This window comes from Ostrea edulis, chromosome 7 (genome assembly GCF_947568905.1).
Source record: "Ostrea edulis chromosome 7, xbOstEdul1.1, whole genome shotgun sequence".
Lineage (NCBI taxonomy): Eukaryota > Metazoa > Mollusca > Bivalvia > Ostreida > Ostreidae > Ostrea > Ostrea edulis.
Genome location: NC_079170.1, coordinates 14,516,172 through 14,535,399, shown reverse-complemented (window position 1 = coordinate 14,535,399; position 19,228 = coordinate 14,516,172). Strand labels below are relative to the sequence as shown.

The 19,228-nt window shown below is 37.4% G+C and overlaps 2 protein-coding genes across 2 annotated transcripts; one reads left to right on the top strand and one right to left on the bottom strand.

The window, feature by feature from the left end:
* The first annotated feature begins 617 nt into the window (after positions 1-617).
* LOC125657254 (uncharacterized) lies at positions 618-6,398 on the top strand. The gene is made up of 2 exons (XM_056143431.1): positions 618-747; positions 4,230-6,398. The coding sequence occupies exons 1-2, from the start codon at positions 734-736 to the stop codon at positions 6,202-6,204; spliced, it is 1,989 nt and encodes a 662-aa protein (XP_055999406.1). The 5' UTR covers positions 618-733; the 3' UTR covers positions 6,205-6,398.
* Positions 6,399-11,429: 5,031 nt separating this feature from the next.
* LOC130048596 (uncharacterized) lies at positions 11,430-18,674 on the bottom strand. The gene is made up of 14 exons (XM_056145571.1): positions 18,603-18,674; positions 18,372-18,421; positions 17,218-18,173; positions 16,782-16,889; positions 16,415-16,590; positions 16,153-16,215; positions 15,831-15,906; positions 15,589-15,659; positions 14,498-15,224; positions 14,065-14,172; positions 12,163-12,263; positions 11,924-11,989; positions 11,645-11,749; positions 11,430-11,483 (listed from the first exon to the last, which is right to left on the bottom strand). The coding sequence occupies exons 1-14, from the start codon at positions 18,672-18,674 to the stop codon at positions 11,430-11,432; spliced, it is 2,733 nt and encodes a 910-aa protein (XP_056001546.1).
* Between the last annotated feature and the right edge of the window lie 554 nt (positions 18,675-19,228).

The window sequence follows — 19,228 nt, the reverse complement described above, 5'->3', positions numbered from 1 at the left end:
TATCTCGTCTCGTGTATATAAACTAACTGTGTTAATCAGGAGGACTTATTTATTGATATGCTGTCATTTACATTAAATCATTTACATCTCTCTCACGTGAATAACAATACTTTGAGGGCGGATTTACTTTAAGCCGTTGCTTGTTTTCCAATCTTTCTTGATATTTGTACCTTATTGTAATAAATTTATTGAATAAAATATCGTTTAAACTAAATAGATGACAGAATATAATAGATTGAATAATTGATAGGATGTAAAATCCATTGGTTCCATTAAAAATAATTCAGCACTGGAAATGTTTATTCTGGACAGGCGATATTTTTGTATATAAAAAAAAACCCGCTGCATCACAGCAGACTAGCCGATTCAGTAGATACAACAGCTTAAAGTTTAAAATGGTGTACATATATATTGTTATAATTAAGTATTAGTTAAATTGTACGTGCCCCCCCCCCCCCCTCACCCCCCGGAGGGCCTTAAGTTGGTGAATTTATATATATCAAATTATGCCACAAATATAAGTCGCCGATGCATGTTGCTCATAGACAGCATAACTGTGCGCAAGATACTCAGACTTATCAGAAACCCGAGATCCGCGCCCTGCTGAGATTAAGCTGGATGCCAACACAGGAGCAGTATAGATAAGCCAGCAACCAATGAGAAACTCTGTATCATCAACAGATTCTGTAAAAATAGTGATCAACGTTCAAAGTTACTGGATATATTTCCGTCCATGTCTTCTAGAAGGTAAGACAAAGAGCCTGATTTTAGAAGGGGGACCATTTCGAGAATTTTGTAACCTTCACCGTAGAATACTGCACCTCTCTGTGTATTCACCAATATGTAACTTCTTTGTTCTCCCCTCTCTAGGTTGTTTATATTCGCAATGTTTGAAGTTCTAAGTAGAGATCATTCATTAGAAAGAAGTGAAACAATCAGTTAAAACATACATACTTGTGGGTGGCGGATAGGAGATTATCATCCCCCCCTCCCCCGGGATCTCCCCTCTCCTTGCCCACCCACCCCATCCCACAGTCATTGTCTCGGGTGTTACTCATGGACAATGCCTACAAATAGAAAATCTGAACATCATAACTTACGAATCCCCACATCTCCCTATTTAGGGGCCTCCTCTCTCTTCCCCTGCTCCCTGCCCCTCGGCGGTCCCGTTGTCCCTCCCCCGACCCTTTCTCTCCCCTCCTCTTTACCTAGCCCTTGTGTATTATAACTGTTTTGGGTCGAATTGGGAAATTGGAGGGTGTGTGTTAAACGTTGCATTGTACTTTGAAACGTTCGTTAGAATCATTTCTTCTTTCATTCATATATATATGCATGCTTATCTGTGTAGTAAATCTTTGCATTTCAAAATCAAACCACCATGGTAATCACTAGTAGAATTTTTTTAAGAATATGTAAGTAGTGGATATCCATTCAGAGATTATAGTCAACACAGATTTAAGACAATTTTGAAGAAACTACTCTATGATAAATACACTGAAACCTGGTACAATAATCGAAATAAATAAATTGATGAGGGAACTTACACTTATTAATTGTAAACTTAAGGAAGAAATACCGGGTATGTAGGTTAATAGGTGGTAGATATTCTGGTATTAACAGTGGCGGATTTAGAGGGGGCGCAGCCGGCTCCCCCCCCCCTAAATTTTTCAAATTTAAGGTAAATCGCGGTATCTTGTTTCGGAAAATGTACTAAACGATAAAAGAAGCAATAATTTCTTCCACTCCCGGAGAAATAAATGACAAAATCCTTTGATTTCTTGAATTACTTTATTGGGAGAACTTATTTTTTCCAAAACCCCTTAAAATTTGGGTCATTTTATTAATTTCACCTTATTAAAATGATAGAAAATAGTACAAATGACTTAATAGGAAAATATTTCAAGCCCCATAAAATCTGTAAATTCCAAGACCTTCCGGGGGCTTCGCCCCCTGGACCCCCACCAGGGCTTCGCCTTGCACCCACTGCCTTATAAAGTGTCGCCCCCCGTAACCACAATTTCTGGATCCGCCCCTGATTAATAGGAATGAACGAATCTGCCACAAATGCAACTCCTGTTCATCAGGTGATGACATTAATTTTTGATTAAATGTGAAAAGTTTGTTGATGAAATATTTTTATGATGTTATAAAAAAAAAAAGAGTAAAGAGTTTTACTACACTTATGATGAACAAAAAAATCATTTACATATTGTTATCTGAAGAGCCATCTATTTTAAATATAACTGGGAAGTTTTATATTCTTAACAATATGTGCAGTAGACAATAGTGACTTTGTGTGTGGGTACGTGGTATGGTATTTCTTCTTTTTCTTTACGTATATCTGTATATAAACATTGGTATGTATTTTCATGCTGCCCCTTTAGGGCCCTTGATTGGAAAAATAAAATGTCCATTCATAATGTCAAACTACTACAATAATACGCTAAAAGTTGCATGTATTCCTGTACGATGTGCTCACAATTATTAATGTTCGTTTTCAACATCTATTCTATTCAAAATAAAGTTATATAACAGAAGGAAAATTGATGTAAACAAGAACGATTGGAAGTTTATATGATCTGTTCCTGAGATTTCACTATCGCTGTACTCAGCATGAGTCCGCTAATCCCAGTGTTGTCCAGAGTGTGCTCGCTGTATATTCTCAGCGTGAGTCCACTAATCCCGGTGATGTTCAGAATGTGCTCGCTGTATATTCTCAGCGTGAGTCCGCTAATCCCAGTAATGGCCAGTATTGTCCAGAGTGTGTTATGGATTAGTATCTTGTTCAATCGATGATAGATAATCTCTGTATACGATTTACTCTCATTATCATAAGACTTGATCACGCCTTAATGTTTACACGTGTAGTGTTGAATGATGAGTCACATGCATGTAATGATTTCATGTGATCCAACATCATATACATATATGTACATGTTGCTTTAAGACTGTTCTCCCCGTATACGATTATATGTGGGTACCTGTAAAGTGCGAAACGAAATCGAAACGAAACGAAATCTACCGAAACGAAACGAAATCTGCCGAAACGAAACCCACCGAAACGAAACGAAACCTACCGAAACGAAACGAAACAGATTGTATAATCGAACTCTTTTAATTATAATAATTGAAAATGGTATGTTAGGCCCCTGTTAAAGTTTACACGTATAAATAAAATTCGCCTCCTCTTTGATGTAGGCTTTCGACTTGACTGATACAACGTTTTAAAAGTTGGAAGGGTAGATACCATGTGCAATTCGCTTCGGATCCATAAATTTCAGAACGGAAGGTTACAGTCTCACAGGTCAGAAGTCTGGGGAAACACACTACACGAGGGATGGGGTCGTCGGCGTTGGATCCGCTTTTGAGCATAAATACATGTTTCAGTATTTTTTGCTCTAAATACATGTGGATATTGTGTATTTGTATGTAGTGTATCAAACGGTGGATTCTGAATATGTGAATGTCCTCCCGTTCTCTTTGTGATTTCTGCTTAAAATCCCCTTGTTCATAAGCCTTTTCAGTTTACAAATTGCCGACCTCCTCCTAACATTATTGCATTAAAAAAAATTCGTTTTCCGTCCCGTTTTCAATTCCCCGTCTTAGCAACACCCAAAATGTATAGAGTTTTTCCATCATTGAAAGTACTCGTACCTCAGCAGTTAAAGACAAAATAAGAGGTTAAGAGCTCTTCCTGCTTTCAATTTTCTCAGACACCAGCTTCTTCAAACAATGTATCTATGCCCAAAGGCGGATCCAACGTCGGCGACCCCACCCCTCGTATAGTGTGTTTCCCCAGATCTCTGAGACTGTAACCCTCGGTTCTGAAATTTATGGATCCGAAACTAATTGTACATGGCATTTAATCAACTATGGATATGTACTTTGTGCTTACTCCCCCCTTTCCAGCTTTTAAAACTTTGTTACAGTCAAGCCGAAAGCCTACATCAAAGGGGAGGCGAATTTTATTTATATGTGGTAACTTTCACAGGGGCCTAAGATACCATTTTTAATTATTATAATTAAAAGAGTTCGGTTATACAATCTGTTTCGTTTCGGTATGTTTCGTTTCGTTTCGGTGGGTTTCGTTTCGTTTCGGTAGATTTCGTTTCGTTTCGGTATATTTCGTTTCGTTTCGTTTCGATTTCGTTTCGCACTTTACAGGTACCCATTATATGTATGTTCATATACTTTGGAATGTTACATTTGTCCGTTTTTGTTATTTTCAGAATGTTCTCAGGATGTAGATCCTTCGTGTGCTACTTGAAGGTCGCGGTGGTTGTAATGTCCACTGCTGTTGTCTTGTCCACCATTGAGTTCATCAACACCACCTTCCACAGACGACCCACCAGTTCTGTTATATCCAGGTCCTGTCACGCTCGAACTCCCTATCTCGTAGATACTACCGCCTGTAAAATCCCTAACATCGACCCCTTTGATCTCTCGGTAGCTCACTACATAAAACCCCAGCAAGCCCCGATTTTGTGTAACAAAAGACCCTCTCTCACGTTCGAAAACGGAACCAAGCTTCACATCAACTGGACGGCCGTTAGCCAATCAAGATGGAGCGAAGAATTTGGTTACTGCAAATACCAGCCTATCTACAGACCCCCAGATAACGATGATAATAATTATTTTACATACTTAGAAATAAGTGATGAATTCAATGGCACGATTGAAATGAAGCACGAATTTATTAGAGTGACATGTTATAACCGGAACCATGGAAAACTTTACACCAATTTTCATCAATTCATTTTGCCGAAAAAAGATGTAAACGAAAGGCGTTCCCTCGCTTTTGTTAAACATAAAAATAGTCCCTACGTAAAAGAGACGCTAAACGTGGTCATGATTGGCGTGGACTCGATCTCAAGGCTGAATTCTCAAAGATATCTAAAACGCATGCGTGCATATTTACTGGAAGAACTTGGTGCTTTTGAAATGACAGGCTACAATAAAGTGGCGGACAACACGTTTGTAAACATTGTCCCCATGACATTGGGGAAGTTTTTGGAAGAGGTGCCGTGGAACGAAAGCATGAATAAAATTCCATTTGACGACTACGATTTTATCTGGAAACAATTTTCTGCTAAAGGATATCGAACTCTTTACGCAGAGGATGCGCCCGAGATCGCCATCTTTGATTATTTAAAATCCGGTTTTCACCGGTCTCCGGCAGATTACTTCAATCGACACTTCTCATTGGCCATGACGACGGACAAACGCGTCTGGTACGACAACCACAACTGCGTGACGGACCGGCTGGAGACCGATATCATCCTCAGCTACATCTATGACTTTGTTGATATGTATAAATATGTGCCCCATTTTGCATTCTCCTTCATCACCGGTTTAACTCACGACTTTCTTAACAGCGCCGGGTATGCGGATCTGCCATATTTAACTTTTCTCCAGAGACTGCGGGAAAACGAACAGCTGAACAACACAGTACTGATTTTATACAGTGACCACGGAATGCGATTTGGGAAAATGCGGGAATCATACATTGGGAAAATGGAAGAACGACTGCCTTTCCTCTTCTTCGTTTTCCCACAATGGTTTCTCGCAAAATATCCTGTATATGCCGACAACCTGAGAACAAATTCCCACAGACTGACAACACCATTTGACATTTATGAGACTCTTTCAGATATTCTCCATTTCAACGAATCTTTATTGTTTAGAAAGGGATTTAAGAATCGAGGAATCAGTTTATTCAGAGAAATACCGGAGGACAGAGGATGCGAGGACGCTGGTATACTTCCACATTGGTGCACATGCGCAGAATTTCAAAACTTATCTCCAAGAAACGAAATTGTGCGAAAGGTAGCAAATTATATGATCAAAGAAATAAACAATCAGCTTGAGGAAGTATCGGAGAAATGTGCACATCTGAAAGTACACAAAATCAAGACTGCCATCAAATTACTTCCGTCTGAAAAAATCTTACGGTTTGAAGAGAGTAAAAATGACGTCATCAATAGGTTTGTGAAGTACGGAAACCGTTCAAAGGCGCGCGTGAACTATCAGCTGACATTTAGCACGGTCCCGGGCAACGCCCTGTTTGAGGCTACGATGCAGTTCGATGAAGTTGATTATTCTTATAAGATGATAAGCGACATCAGTAGAATCAACGAATATGGAAAGCAATCTACTTGTATTGACATCCACAAATTAAGGAAGTTCTGTTTCTGTAAATCTTGAAATGAATCGACCAGTAAATATTTATTGTAATTTAATGTCAGGTGTACTTGTATTATCCAATCAGGACGATGCTACACGTTCTGTAAGAATATGAACTCGTTTATTCTTATATCTAGAATACCACACTATTACCTAAACAAGCGCTACAAAATCAGTGCCCGTTCTGTTTAATAGTAAATTTTGTTTAATCTTCATTTTGTGATAATTGATATTCCATACAGTTATAGGTCTCACGTAAGGACTTGTATTTCACGTTTACAAGACAGAGCTCTACACATGTTCGTGCATTCGACACCTCTGGTGAATAGCTAGCGCGAGCAATACCTCATATCCGGTACGTCATCAGATGGAACAAATCGTGTTCTCTATATATAAAACGAGAATTGCGTATCTGTATTTTATACCTGAAAATTTGTGGATACAAGAATAAATCATAATGTAAATTGAAAAGATTTATTTATAAAACAAGCATTCATCAAATAATATTACAAATAGAAAAATAAAACTCAAAGGAATGTATGGTAGTGATGCACACCATCATGAACGCTGCCTAACATGATCTCTTACATGGCATGAGGTAGAAACAGAATCTGGTGGTTTTCATGAACTCATACTTAGGATATTTGTCCTCGTCAAAACATTCAAACTTCCTGACACACGTGTTTTTTTTTTTTTACAGTATTTCTAGTTCGTTTCTCTCCGCCGAGTTTGCTAAGCCTGGCAGAAGATGACATGTTCGATCTGTACCCATAGGAGAATCCACTGGACACCTGAACGTCTTTCGGAACCCCTCCATATTCTTCACAATGTTGTTCACTCTACAAACAGAGATAGAATTAAAAATCAAAATATTTGGTGTGCATTAGGATACACGTTGGTACTTACATGTAATACATGAAGTATTTTCATGTTCAAAATGTCTCATGTTATGAATATTGTTTGACTTCATACTTAATAGTGCTTTTTATGCCTCCGAGACCAAAGATCGGGGGAAAGGGGGCATATTGTTTTCGTCCTGACTGTCATTCTGTCTGAAACATTAACCTTGCTAATCAACAGTAAATGCTAGAGCTTTGATATTTCACATGAGTATTCCTTGTGACAAGACCTTACCGTAGGTACCAACATTTTGTATCCTGCGACCTTGATCTTTGAGTTTGACCTACTTTTTAAAAACATGAATCTTGGCAATAACTTTTGAATAATAAGTGCTAGAGTTTTGATATTTTACATGAACATTCTCTGTGACAAGACCTTTCTGTGGGTACTTAACCTTTTGACCTTGAGATTTGACCTACTTTTAAAAAAATTGACATTGGTCATAACTTCTAAATGGTAAATATTATAGCTTTCATATTGCACATGAACATTTTTTGTGATGAGAGCTTTCTACTGGTACCAAGATATATTTGTCCTTGTGACCTTGGCTATCTTTGGAATTGGCCATTATCGAATGCATTTGTTTTTCACAAACACATTTTTTTCTTTTCTTTTTATTATCATTTTTATAAACATTGCACATTGAAATATTAACAATCATTTATGCTGTATGCCCAAGAGGGCCCTAATTTGGAAATAAATCATATCAAATATAAGATGTATAAATTCCAGAACAGACTTGTCAAATTGTCACCAGTTCCATGAGCTTTACGATCTACTGATGACCCCACCCCCACCTCGTCCCCTATATCCCCGTATCGAAGATCGGAGGGCATGCTGTTTTTGTCCTGTCCTTCTTTATGAAAGGTGAATATAACGAACAGTGATCAATCTCATAACTCCTATAAGCAATATAAAATAGATAGTTGGACAAACACGGACCCCTGGACACACCAGAGAGTGGGTTCAGGTGCCTAGGAGGAGTAAGCATCCCCTGTCGACCGGACACACCCGCCGTGAGCCCTATATCCTGATCAGGTAAACGGAGTTATCCGTAGTCAAAATCAGTATGCCAAGTGTGTATGTCTGAAAATTTAACCTTGCTCATAACTTTTGAATGATGAGTGAGAGGCCTCTCATATTGAGTATGGATACATTCCTTGTGACAAGACCTTTCTTTTTGGTATCAGCGTTTTGTTTTTTGTTTTACCTTGGAGGTTGAATTACTTTTAAAAACAGTTAACATAGGCAATATACTGAACTACCTAAATTAAAGCTTCTATATTTTGTACATACATTCCCCATGACAAGACCTTTCATTTGATATATGATCGTTGACCTTGCAACCTTGGAAGGTTGTCCCATAATTCTAAACTTGAATTAAAACTTCAACCTTCCTCTTAACTTTTGAATGGTGATATAAGGCTTTGATATGCCATACGTGCATTCCTTATAACAAGACCTTGTTAATGGTACCCGAGGTTTTTACTTCGACCTTAGAGTCTGATTCAGTTTTTAAAAAAAATATTAATGTTCCTTTGTTGTCAACGGGGGTAAAGTTTTTCACAAATTTTCACTGATTTAAATCAAAATAAATGTTTATTTAAGAAATAAGGTATCATTTAAAAATATTTATCGGGATATAAATACGGGTTGGTCACGTGATCAAATTCCATAAAGCCCGAAGGGCTTTATGGAAAATTTGATCATGTACCAACCCGTATTTATATCCCGATAAATATTTTTAAATGATACCTTATTACTTATATTTATATTTTTGGTTAGTAACATTGCTGAATTGTGTTAACAACACGTTTCCATACATTTCAAATTGTTGACGTCCACAACGAAGCGTCATAGATGTTCAAAATGACGACAACACAAAACAAAGTTCTATAAAATGAAGAACTGTTTTAATTATTAAGACGCTAGAAAGGAAGTATATCAACATATACTTATACATTAACTCGGGAGTATATAATGGAAAACTCTTCCATATGTCTAATTTTAGGGGGTGGGGGAATTATGATTTAAACGGGGATGCGCAGTGTTACACTTAGAGTTGTGATGCGCTTTGACTTTTGAAAAGTGAAGACGTTGAAGACCGACTTTGAAAGATATTCTGTGGATATTGCGGAGTTAACAGAAGACTGAGATGGAGGAACATGAAGAACAGGGCGGCAGTCGTCAGGTGTAGGCAAATCTTTTATAGACAGGACAGAGGACGCAGCTCAGATGAATCTCCGGAAAGAACTGAACATCGCAGAGAATGTGGAACTGCACGAAGGTAAGGGACGGTTTGGATTTGGATATGTAATTGTTGATAAACATGAGCTCACTGAACGCTTCTTTTGACTCGATAATTTTTTGTAATAGGTTTTTAACGACGCCTCGCTTCGATGTCCCGACATAAACTTGGAAACCGACATCAATCACCTATGGCTGCTGTGGCACGGAAGCAGTGTGGTGTGTAGGTCTTAATGTACTTTGACGACTTATCGGCCATACATCCTGTGAATGACCTTTTTGCTAAAGCCTTATGTCATCGTCTAGCAGTAAGTACAATTCCGCATCACCGAGGACCAGGGTGAAGTTGTAGCAGACGAAATTTTAGACATACATTAGGCCTAGTAGGCTAGTAACTAAAGACATTGTTTACAGAAATGTTTTTATCAATTATTGATGAAAGTTCACTGCTTGGAATTCAAATAAAACCGTAAATACATATTGTGATGTTGATTTCATCTATTGAAAGATTTTTGTAGTAAGTGAGAGCGATTGCTAGATGTGTATTGCCTTAGTAAAAGTAGTACCTGTTACCTACTTTTAACAAATGTTCATACGCACAGCCGTGACCTCTGTTGACCCCGTAGTAGATTTATCCAGAAATAAATACGTATTGCTCGTAATAGTGTTATGTAGGAGAAAACAGTTGCAAATGTAAATATTGTTAAATAATGATGAAAGTGAAGTAAATCAAATTCACATGACTGGTAAATGATTAGAAATTACCCATTTGCACGTAATACTTTTTTGAAGAGTTATCAGCCCTTGGTATGAATAAGGCAAATCTAATTTTCTAGAAATATATGCGATAAATGATTAATTCTATTTTATATTTTCATGAAGAGAAAGTATATACCAAGAGATATGTATGAGAATATGTTTTCTTCTAAGAAAAAAAAAAAAATATTTTGATAACACGTACAAAAATATATTCTTCCCAAAGATAAAGTTCTAGGTTAATAAATCAAGCAGCAAGTGATATTTTGAAAATTCCTATGGTGAATTGATTTTAATGAACCCTTCAAAACTATACCATTATTAAAAAATTCCACTATCCTTTTACGAGATATGAAATATGGTCGTTGTGCATCAGTAAAAAGACACCTGCTACAAATACATTCTTTTCCAAAAGATGATGAAAACTATATTTATGTTTTTATAAGTAAAATGAACACAATTTATTCTCACGATTTCTCAATTAAATCCAAAATCAGTAGGGGGAAATTGTAGAGAGTTATAAAAGGAGAAAAATTATACACAATTATACATGTATATAATTTCAACTTTTGAACACCATAGAGAGTGTACAAGTCCTTTTTTGAACAGAATTATATATGTGTTCTTATTACAGCTAAACTAAACCAAAAATACATATTAACCCATGCAAACTCAATAAAAAAAAATACAAGTCATACCAACCCGGCCATGAATCCATTTTTCCGTTGGTACCAAGTGCCCCTAACACACATACATGTATATATGTCATTGGGGAGAACTGAAATTATTTGATAGTCGTTATACTGTTTATAATATACAGGCCACTGCTTTTAGCACCACGATAGTGTGACTGTTTCCCGGGTGATGTTCATATCGTGTACACGTATAGTATCAATCTGATTGTATAGGATTAAGTAATCTTTTTAAAAAGAATTTATCGATGTGTAGATTCCTGACATTTTACCCACAAACTGAATAAAAGTGCGACGCACTTATATATTAAGTTTGTAAGTAAAATGTCCAAAGTTTACACATCGATAAATTCTTCAAAAAGAATGTTTGATTCTTATAATTCCAACTCACTCACTGTATGAACAATTTCAAAACCTTGAATAGTTCCCCCGCACTACGTTATTTGTTTTCAGGTGCGTATGAATACATATCGCTTTCAGATTTATAAATGTGTAAACTCTCGTTCAGCATGTGTTTTGTCCAATCAAAGCAATTGTAATCAATAAAATTGGAATTATATAGATATATTATACAGAAGAATATCCGCGACAGGAAAATTTAAAACCATCCTTTTAGAGTGTTTTAATGATTTAATTATTGCTTCATTGACATTACCTGAATTGACTTGATAGTATCCCTGATTGCGTGTCTACTTCGCACATTTGCTACAAAACAGTAATGAAATCTTGTATGCCATGAGGTGAATTGAGAAAATTACGAGAAAATACAAATTCGCCTCACTAAATTTAAATATGTACAATGTTCACGAATTATACATCATAGCAAGTAATGCATAGGAAAACATGTCCATTTATTACAGTCTTACCTGTGCGAATGTCAAATAGAAATGTTGCTCTGGCGTGAGGGAACTGGAAGGTTCAGGCAGGGCGACATTCCGTACATCGCCACTCAACAACAAATCGGAGTACGCCTGAAAGAAACCATTAACCGAATAGGTTTGCTGTGGCGTAAAATCCTGTCTATTCATGCATAAATGAAGTAATTTTCGTTTTAGCAGTGTTTATCCGCCAAACGAGAAGATTTTGCTTTACTGTACGTATGTTGTAAGTTTCTAGAAATTAAAGAGCTTGATCAGTAATATTACCTTAGTAATGAGGTCCAAACCAACACCCCCAGTCATGACGTCACCAATTCGGATGTCGTTAAACACCTAAAATGTTTAAATAATGTTTTCATAAGCAAGCGTAGTTACTCTTATTCATAAACTGTTAATATGATAAGAATTGTGCTTTAATCCCACATTCTAATATAGCTAAAGGGTGACACGGTGACAAAGGGAAATGGTATTTAGATATTGATAGTTTATTTAAACGTGATATATACCGAATTTTCCTCTGTAGTTTGCGACCTGTAGCATTCCTTCTTTTCAGAAAATTTTCCAAGAGACTCAAAACTCCAGTCCAAAGGTGTAAATGACAAATCGCCTATAATTGTAAGTAATTTTAAAATGAAAATCAAAATACACATTTATTCAAAATAGTATGACCTAAACTTAGTTCCATGATGGATATCCTCGATATAATCATAAACAATTAATTAGATCAATTAATGTTCTAGAAGTCTTGCTCTACTTAAATACGCAATGCTATAAAATCACTCATGGTATTAAATTGTGTACAAAACCATTTCGTGTAAAACGTCAAGAAATCAAGAGGTCCAAAGGACTTATCGGTTATCTGAATACTAGTGGAAAAAGCATCACTACTTCCAAGGGCTATGAAATCTAGACAACTTTTCCTGTTCTGAATATTTAAGCTAAATTCTAATGTTCAGCAACAGTATAAAAAGATGTTATTTAAGTGTTTTACACATAAACTCTATATACCAAGTTTGGCCCAGCCTTGAGGTCAGAATCCCTACTCCGGGATTCATGAAATTTACAATTTCGGTAGAGACCTTCCTGCTCTCCATCACCATGCATTTAGTTTGTCTTAAACATATGCGGTTCTTCAGAAGAAGACTTTTGGAAATTCGACAATTTTTGCTTAGCCCCTAAGATCCCAAGGGTGCTGGAGACCTGGAATTTACCATTTATATCCCCCTTGTCACAATGCTGCCTAATACCAAATTTGAAAAGAATTGGACTGTTAGTTATCAAGAAGTTAAAAATGTTCAATTGTTAACGCACGACGGACGATGAACAACGCACGACGACGGACGACAACTGATTGCAATGGGTAACCTGAGTTTACTCAAGTGATCTAAAAACTGTAACAGGCAAAAGAAAAAAGTTTTAAAAATCCCGTACCAATTTTCGTGATTACGCTTGCTTTATTTAACTTCATTTGAGCATAATTTACAAAATGTTAACTCACGAACAATACATGCTGCTATTGCGTTGGCTGTCTATCTATCTATCTATCTATCTATCTGTCTGTCTGTCTGTCTGTCTGTCTGTCTGTCTGTCTGTCTGTCTGTCTATCTATCTATCTGTCTGTCTGTCTATCTGTCTATCTGTCTGTCTATCTATCTGTCTGTCTGTCTGTCTGTCTGTCTGTCTGTCTATCTATCTATCTATCTATCTATCTATGTAAAACTTATACGGTACCAATTTTGATGCACCAGATGCGCATTTCGACAAATAATGTCTCTCCAGTGATGCTCAACCGAAATGTTTGAAATCCGAAATAACTATGAAGTTTTAGAGCTAAATATAGCCAAAAACAACGTGCCAAAAAGTGGAGCCAAATTCGTCCAAGGATAAGAGCTATTCATGAGGGAGATAATCCTTAATTTTGAAAGGAATTTCTAAATTTTATAACAGCAATTAAATATACATCCGTATTTTCAAGCTAGTAACGAAGTACTTAGCTACTGCGCTGTAGAAACCCTCGGGGACTAACAGTCCACCAGCAGAGGCCTCGACCTCTTTCTTTCTATCGCCAGGTTTCCATGGTTAGAGCACTCGCTTCGTGATGAAAAGGTAGTAGGTTAGAACCCCTCTCCTATCTTGACCCGGTCAAACCTTAAACGTAGCCTAGGTAAAAATTGCTCCTTCGTTAAATTCTACACTATTTAGAGGTGAAAGACGTGGGTCTTCCGGAAATAAAGGTCCTGTGTCGCGGTAGGCGTTTGCACGGCAAAGTACGCTCATTCTACGGTCTTGAGCGCCACACATAATTGATGGTTTTTCAGTATGAATGAACAATTTTCGAAGAAAGGTTAAATACAATACCCCCCCCCCCCTGCAGAATCCCTAATGGTATAGATTGGTACACAACTTACCTAAAACAACACTTGCAATTTCTTTAGCGATCTGCCAACCAGTTGTGGTAATGGCGGGGAATTGTGGCTCAACAGAATAATGAAAGTTCAGGATCGGGTAAGGTATTTCTATAAACGAATTCGAAAGAGACTATTGACATCCATAAGATCATGTAAATCCTTCTTTCATATCAAAGTTCAATAATACACGGGATTAGACGTAAGAAATCTATTTTCACTATGAAATGAAAGAAATTTTCATATCATATGTAAATCTAAATAAAAGCATTTCATAAATTATTTCTACTGTATTTTGCATAATGAAATAGGAATGAATTACATGTAGTACGTAATCCAGATCACAGTAACCTCTGTCATCATGTTAAACTGTTTCCAATGTCTGAAACTTTTACTCCGGTCTGTATCATTTTAAAGATTCAAAACATGTACATACCTAAAGCATTTGTACTGGAATCGAATCCGATAAACGCTTCATTCCATGCGAGTTCCGGTTGCGTTACAGGGCTTCCAATTGTGTCTAGTTCCTTGTACATGTTTACCTGGTTGGTGGCGCTTGAGCGATACAAATAAGAGACATCCAGCGTGTTTGAAAGAGTAACGGACCACGGGATCTGTGGAGGTGACGGAAACCTGATGTCAAGCTGTTGCAGTTTCGCAAGAATTGTATCGGTTGTGAAGGCACTGAACTCACTAGACGAGGATAAATAAGTCCTTAATGTTTCCTTTATGGTTGTAGATAGGTTTGAATAGTAGGATGTTTGAACGTCGATTTGATCTCTGTATTTTATTCTGTATTCCTCGTGGAATTCGTCTTTTAACATGGAAAGTGTAGAGTCCAGACAATGGCCAGTAGAAAACGGCTCACTGGTATCGTTATTGTAGATACCATCCATACTCTTTCGTATTGCCAGTGGGGCGTAAGGCAGAAGAGCTGTGAGGACAGCTTTGGTGTAAATGTACATGGAGATGACATCCTCGTTTGTACTGTTAAATAACTGGTCGAGGGTCTGAAAGAAGGAGGGATTAACGATTCGAATGGGAGTTTCGGAAAAGGTCTGTTGATAGGGTAACATGTACACCCAGTCAATGTTTGGATATCTTTGTTCCAGTTCTTCAGTTTTGATATCAATGTCAGGTTCAAATCCGCCGAACTGAATAGCCTGAAAGAAAGACATATGTAAATGGGATAATCAAAGACAGTGTGATTATTGAAATGTGTGGATAAACTTCAAACTCGTTCTGTGGGATGTTTTGACTTAGGAAGATCATCCATGTACAGAGTCATATAAAGTATACGTAATCATAAATAGGACAAGGGTGAAAATAGGGCAGGGGTAAAAATTAGTGCAGGGGTAAAAAAAGAAGGGGGGGGGGGCAGATGATAAAAATGACGCAGGGGTAAAACAAAAAAAGATGAAGCATAGTTGTGGATATCTTTTACGGCTTTTATATGTGAATTTCAAATAAAACAAGTATCACGGCTTCTCTTCCACGAGGTCTGTCACAATCTAAGGTAACACTAACCTTGGCCAATTCTTGCTCAAACGCGAACACATCCTCCAGTCTCTCAATCAGAGCTTCCGTGATGTTGTCATCTACCAAAAATAAAAAAACCCAACAATTTCAGGAATTTTCGCTCACAAACAAGAAACGAAACATAGAAAATTGGCCATGCATATAGTCTAATTCATTTTGGGATGCATCGATAACTTTGATACAGATGATGTTTCATATTCATGTCATATTCCAGTATATGCAAACCAAACCTGCATTTTGTGGGCGTAAATTCAGATTAACTTTCTGCAAAACAGGCACAATTCTCTCAATGTACTTCTGTGCTATCTGCAAAACACACACATATGTTAACCCACACTTTGTCTTGTATATAATCGAGCGTCACTCTCATTGTATGCTCCATCAATTTCGGCTGCATTATTTGAAGTCAAAATTAAATTCCTTCTCATTGCAGAGACAACAAGTGCTTGAAATAATATCAAAGAGAATATGTCACCTCCAACGTGTTTAGTACGTAACTTTCTTTTTATGCTCACGTTTACGTGTATGTTATGCATGTTGCACTACACTCACCTTATTGCTTTCAAATGGCGATACATAAGCATCATCCTTTAGATATAAATTCGATGGAGAGAGCTGAAATAGTGATGTAGGAATGGTTAGTGAATTATTACGTCCCCTGTTACCAGCATTCTCATCATAAACTTTGCAATGTAACACACATACATAACAATGAAACCACAACATGTGATAGATAGCATGATATATGAAAAATCTCAGAGAGAGAGAGAGAGAGAGAGAGAGAGAGAGAGAGAGAGAGAGAGAGAGAGAGCACCTGCAATATGTTTGTCGTTGTGTTGTCCACTGCCGTTTGTATTACCCTGTAGTCGAATAATCCCGAACCACCCATGTCCGCACTCACTACTAAGTGCATGTTGGCTGCCCCCATGTAGGATTTCAGGTCATTCCCCATTTCCAATATTTCCAACAGAAGCTGCATATCGTTTGTGACTGACAACAATAAGTAGAGCATGTTTCAAAAATGCATACCGAGAATGATTATTACTCATTTTAAAAACACATCAAAAGATATTGCATACAGTGCAATACTGTCCACTATAAAATTGTGGGAAGCTATAGTGGGTTGCTTATTTAGCCGTTAATTTGCACTTGAACAGTTTATACATGTAGCTGTCCTTCACCTGATTGCACTTGCTGTGGGTTATTGGACAATAGACAACTCTGGTAATGAAGTTTTATCAGTTGTAGATATTCACTGTCGTCATCGGTTGTGTTTCTTTCTACCATTGCTGAAGAGGGAAGAGCGAGATTTCACCATGATACTTTTGTCAAAGTGGTATTGACAACGATTTTGATTTAAAGCGCTAGCATGGGGATTGAAGACAATTAACAAAAATAGTGCTGTTTTTAGTATTTATTCTTGCAAAAACTGGATTATGTTATAAACAGCCACCTCTAAATACTGAGGGGAAAATCTGGAGAGAGTGTTAGAAAAGGGTATACCATGGAATGGTTTTAATTACGCACATGATGTCACCTGACCACTGAATATCTATCATAGCCATGGCCTTGACATTTTCCCCTGTTTATTATGAGTATGATAATGAAAAAACATACCTTTTAATTCTTGTCTGAAATTAAAGCGTACATCTTCTATGATAGAGTTTCTAGACTCGTTGTAAAAGTTTAAAGCCAATAAAGCTTCTCTTCCAGACACCCATCCACCGCATGCATACTGGTAAAAATCGTTGCAAGGATCTACATATTCGTCCGAGCGGGAAGAAATCAGAAAAGCTAAAGAGAAACAGAATTCTGATTGACAGGTTTGGAGTTGATTGACCTCAGAAGTTGTAGACGGAGTATTTATAGTAGTAGAGACTACACTCTGTTGAGTAGTTGTCGTCGGAATTGGGTTTGACGTCGTGGTTGTTGTTGTGGATGGAATTAGAGTTGTTGGTATTAGAGTAGTAGTTGTTGTTGTCGGTATTAGAGTTGTCGTTGACGGTTTTGGAGTTGTCGTCGGTTTTGGAGTAGTCGTTGTTGTCGTCGGTTTTGGAGTAGTCGTTGTTGTCGTCGGTTTTGGAGTTGTTGTCGTTGGTTTTGGAGTAGTAGTCGTTGTCGTCGGTTTTAGAGTAGTCGTTGTTGTCGTCGGTTTTGGAGTCGTTGTCGTTGGTTTTGGAGTAGTCGTTGTTGTCGTCGGTTTTGGAGTCGTTGTCGTTGGTTTTGGAGTAGTCGTTGTTGTCGTCGGTTTTGGAGTAGTAGTCGTTGTCGTCAGTTTTGGAGTTGTTGTCGTCGGTTTTGGAGTGGTCGTTGTCGTCGGTCTTGGAGTAGTAGTAGTAGTTGTCGGTTTTGGAGTGGTCGTTGTCGTCGTTGGTTTTGGAGTTGTTCGTTGAGTTGTACTTTGTGTGGTGATTGTTGTTGTTGTAGTTGTAGGAGGTGCCGGTGTCGTCGGTGGAATTGTATAATTCGTTTGCTGGAAAAGATGACATTTATAGGGTGGGTTCATGTGGGAACCAAGAGGACATTCAAAGGCCTTTGCAAAAGTCACGTCGTTCATCAGAACTGTGTTCCATCTGGAAGAATGATTGAAATATAAAAATTTAAACCATCGATCTCAAATTTTCTATACACCGTTTGAAGCAATTCATTTAAAACCGACGTTATCATATTTAAAATCAATGCACTGGTATACATGCATACTTTTTTAACTATCTATAACTCGTATTTGTAATTTTATATCGATGAAATGCGTCTGTCTAGAATCAGAATACCTCAATTTGTTGGATAAAACGTCTCCTTCTTCATTCATTTTGCACAACTCCTGTAACATTATAAATATTTATGTAGAATAACAAGTAAATGATAAATGAAACTTTTTTTTTTTTTTTTTTTTTTTACGTTTTATTAATACATCTCTTTGATGTACTTCTCGGTTATTGCTGTACCGATAACGTAATTAGTAGGAAACCATACAACATCTGAGAAGGACTGCGTTGACGTACCTGAGTCATCGACAGGTAAAACAGCTGTTCAGAATGAAGGGACAGGAATGGGAATAGGTATCTTTGGATCATTCTATTCTGAAGCAAACGTTTTTGTTCCTGTAAAACATCGATAACATAGGAAAATAATGCAGTAATACTCTCCGAGATTAAAAAACTGACAAAGTTAAAAAATGACAACACATCCAAAGACACCGAAAGTACAAACTCTAATGACGCTGGTATACTTCCACATTGGTGCACATGCGCAGAATTTCAAAACTTATCTACAAGAAACGAAATTGTGCGAAAGGTAGCAAATTATATGATCAAAGAAATAAACAACCAGCTTGAGGAAGTATCGGAGAAATGTGCACATCTGAAAGTACACAAAATCAAGACTGCCATCAAATTACTTCCGTCTGAAAAAATCTTACGGTTTGAAGAGAGTAAAAATGACGTCATCAATAGGTTTGTGAAGTACGGAAACCGTTCAAAGGCGCGCGTGAACTATCAGCTGACATTTAGCACGGTCCCGGGCAACGCCCTGTTTGAGGCTACGATGCAGTTCGATGAAGTAGATTATTCTTATAAGATGATAAGCGACATCAGTAGAATCAACGAATATGGAAAGCAATCTACTTGTA

Excerpts from the sequence above, each read along its gene's own strand:
- LOC130048596 (XM_056145571.1), bottom strand. The coding sequence starts at position 18,674 with ATGATCCAAAGATACCTATTCCCATTCCTGTCCCTTCATTCTGAACAG. Across the intron at positions 14,173-14,497 it reads TTCCAGTACAAATGCTTTAG|AAATACCTTACCCGATCCTG; the intron begins GTATGTACATGT and ends ATTCGTTTATAG. Across the intron at positions 11,990-12,162 it reads AAACTACAGAGGAAAATTCG|GTGTTTAACGACATCCGAAT; the intron begins GTATATATCACG and ends TAAACATTTTAG.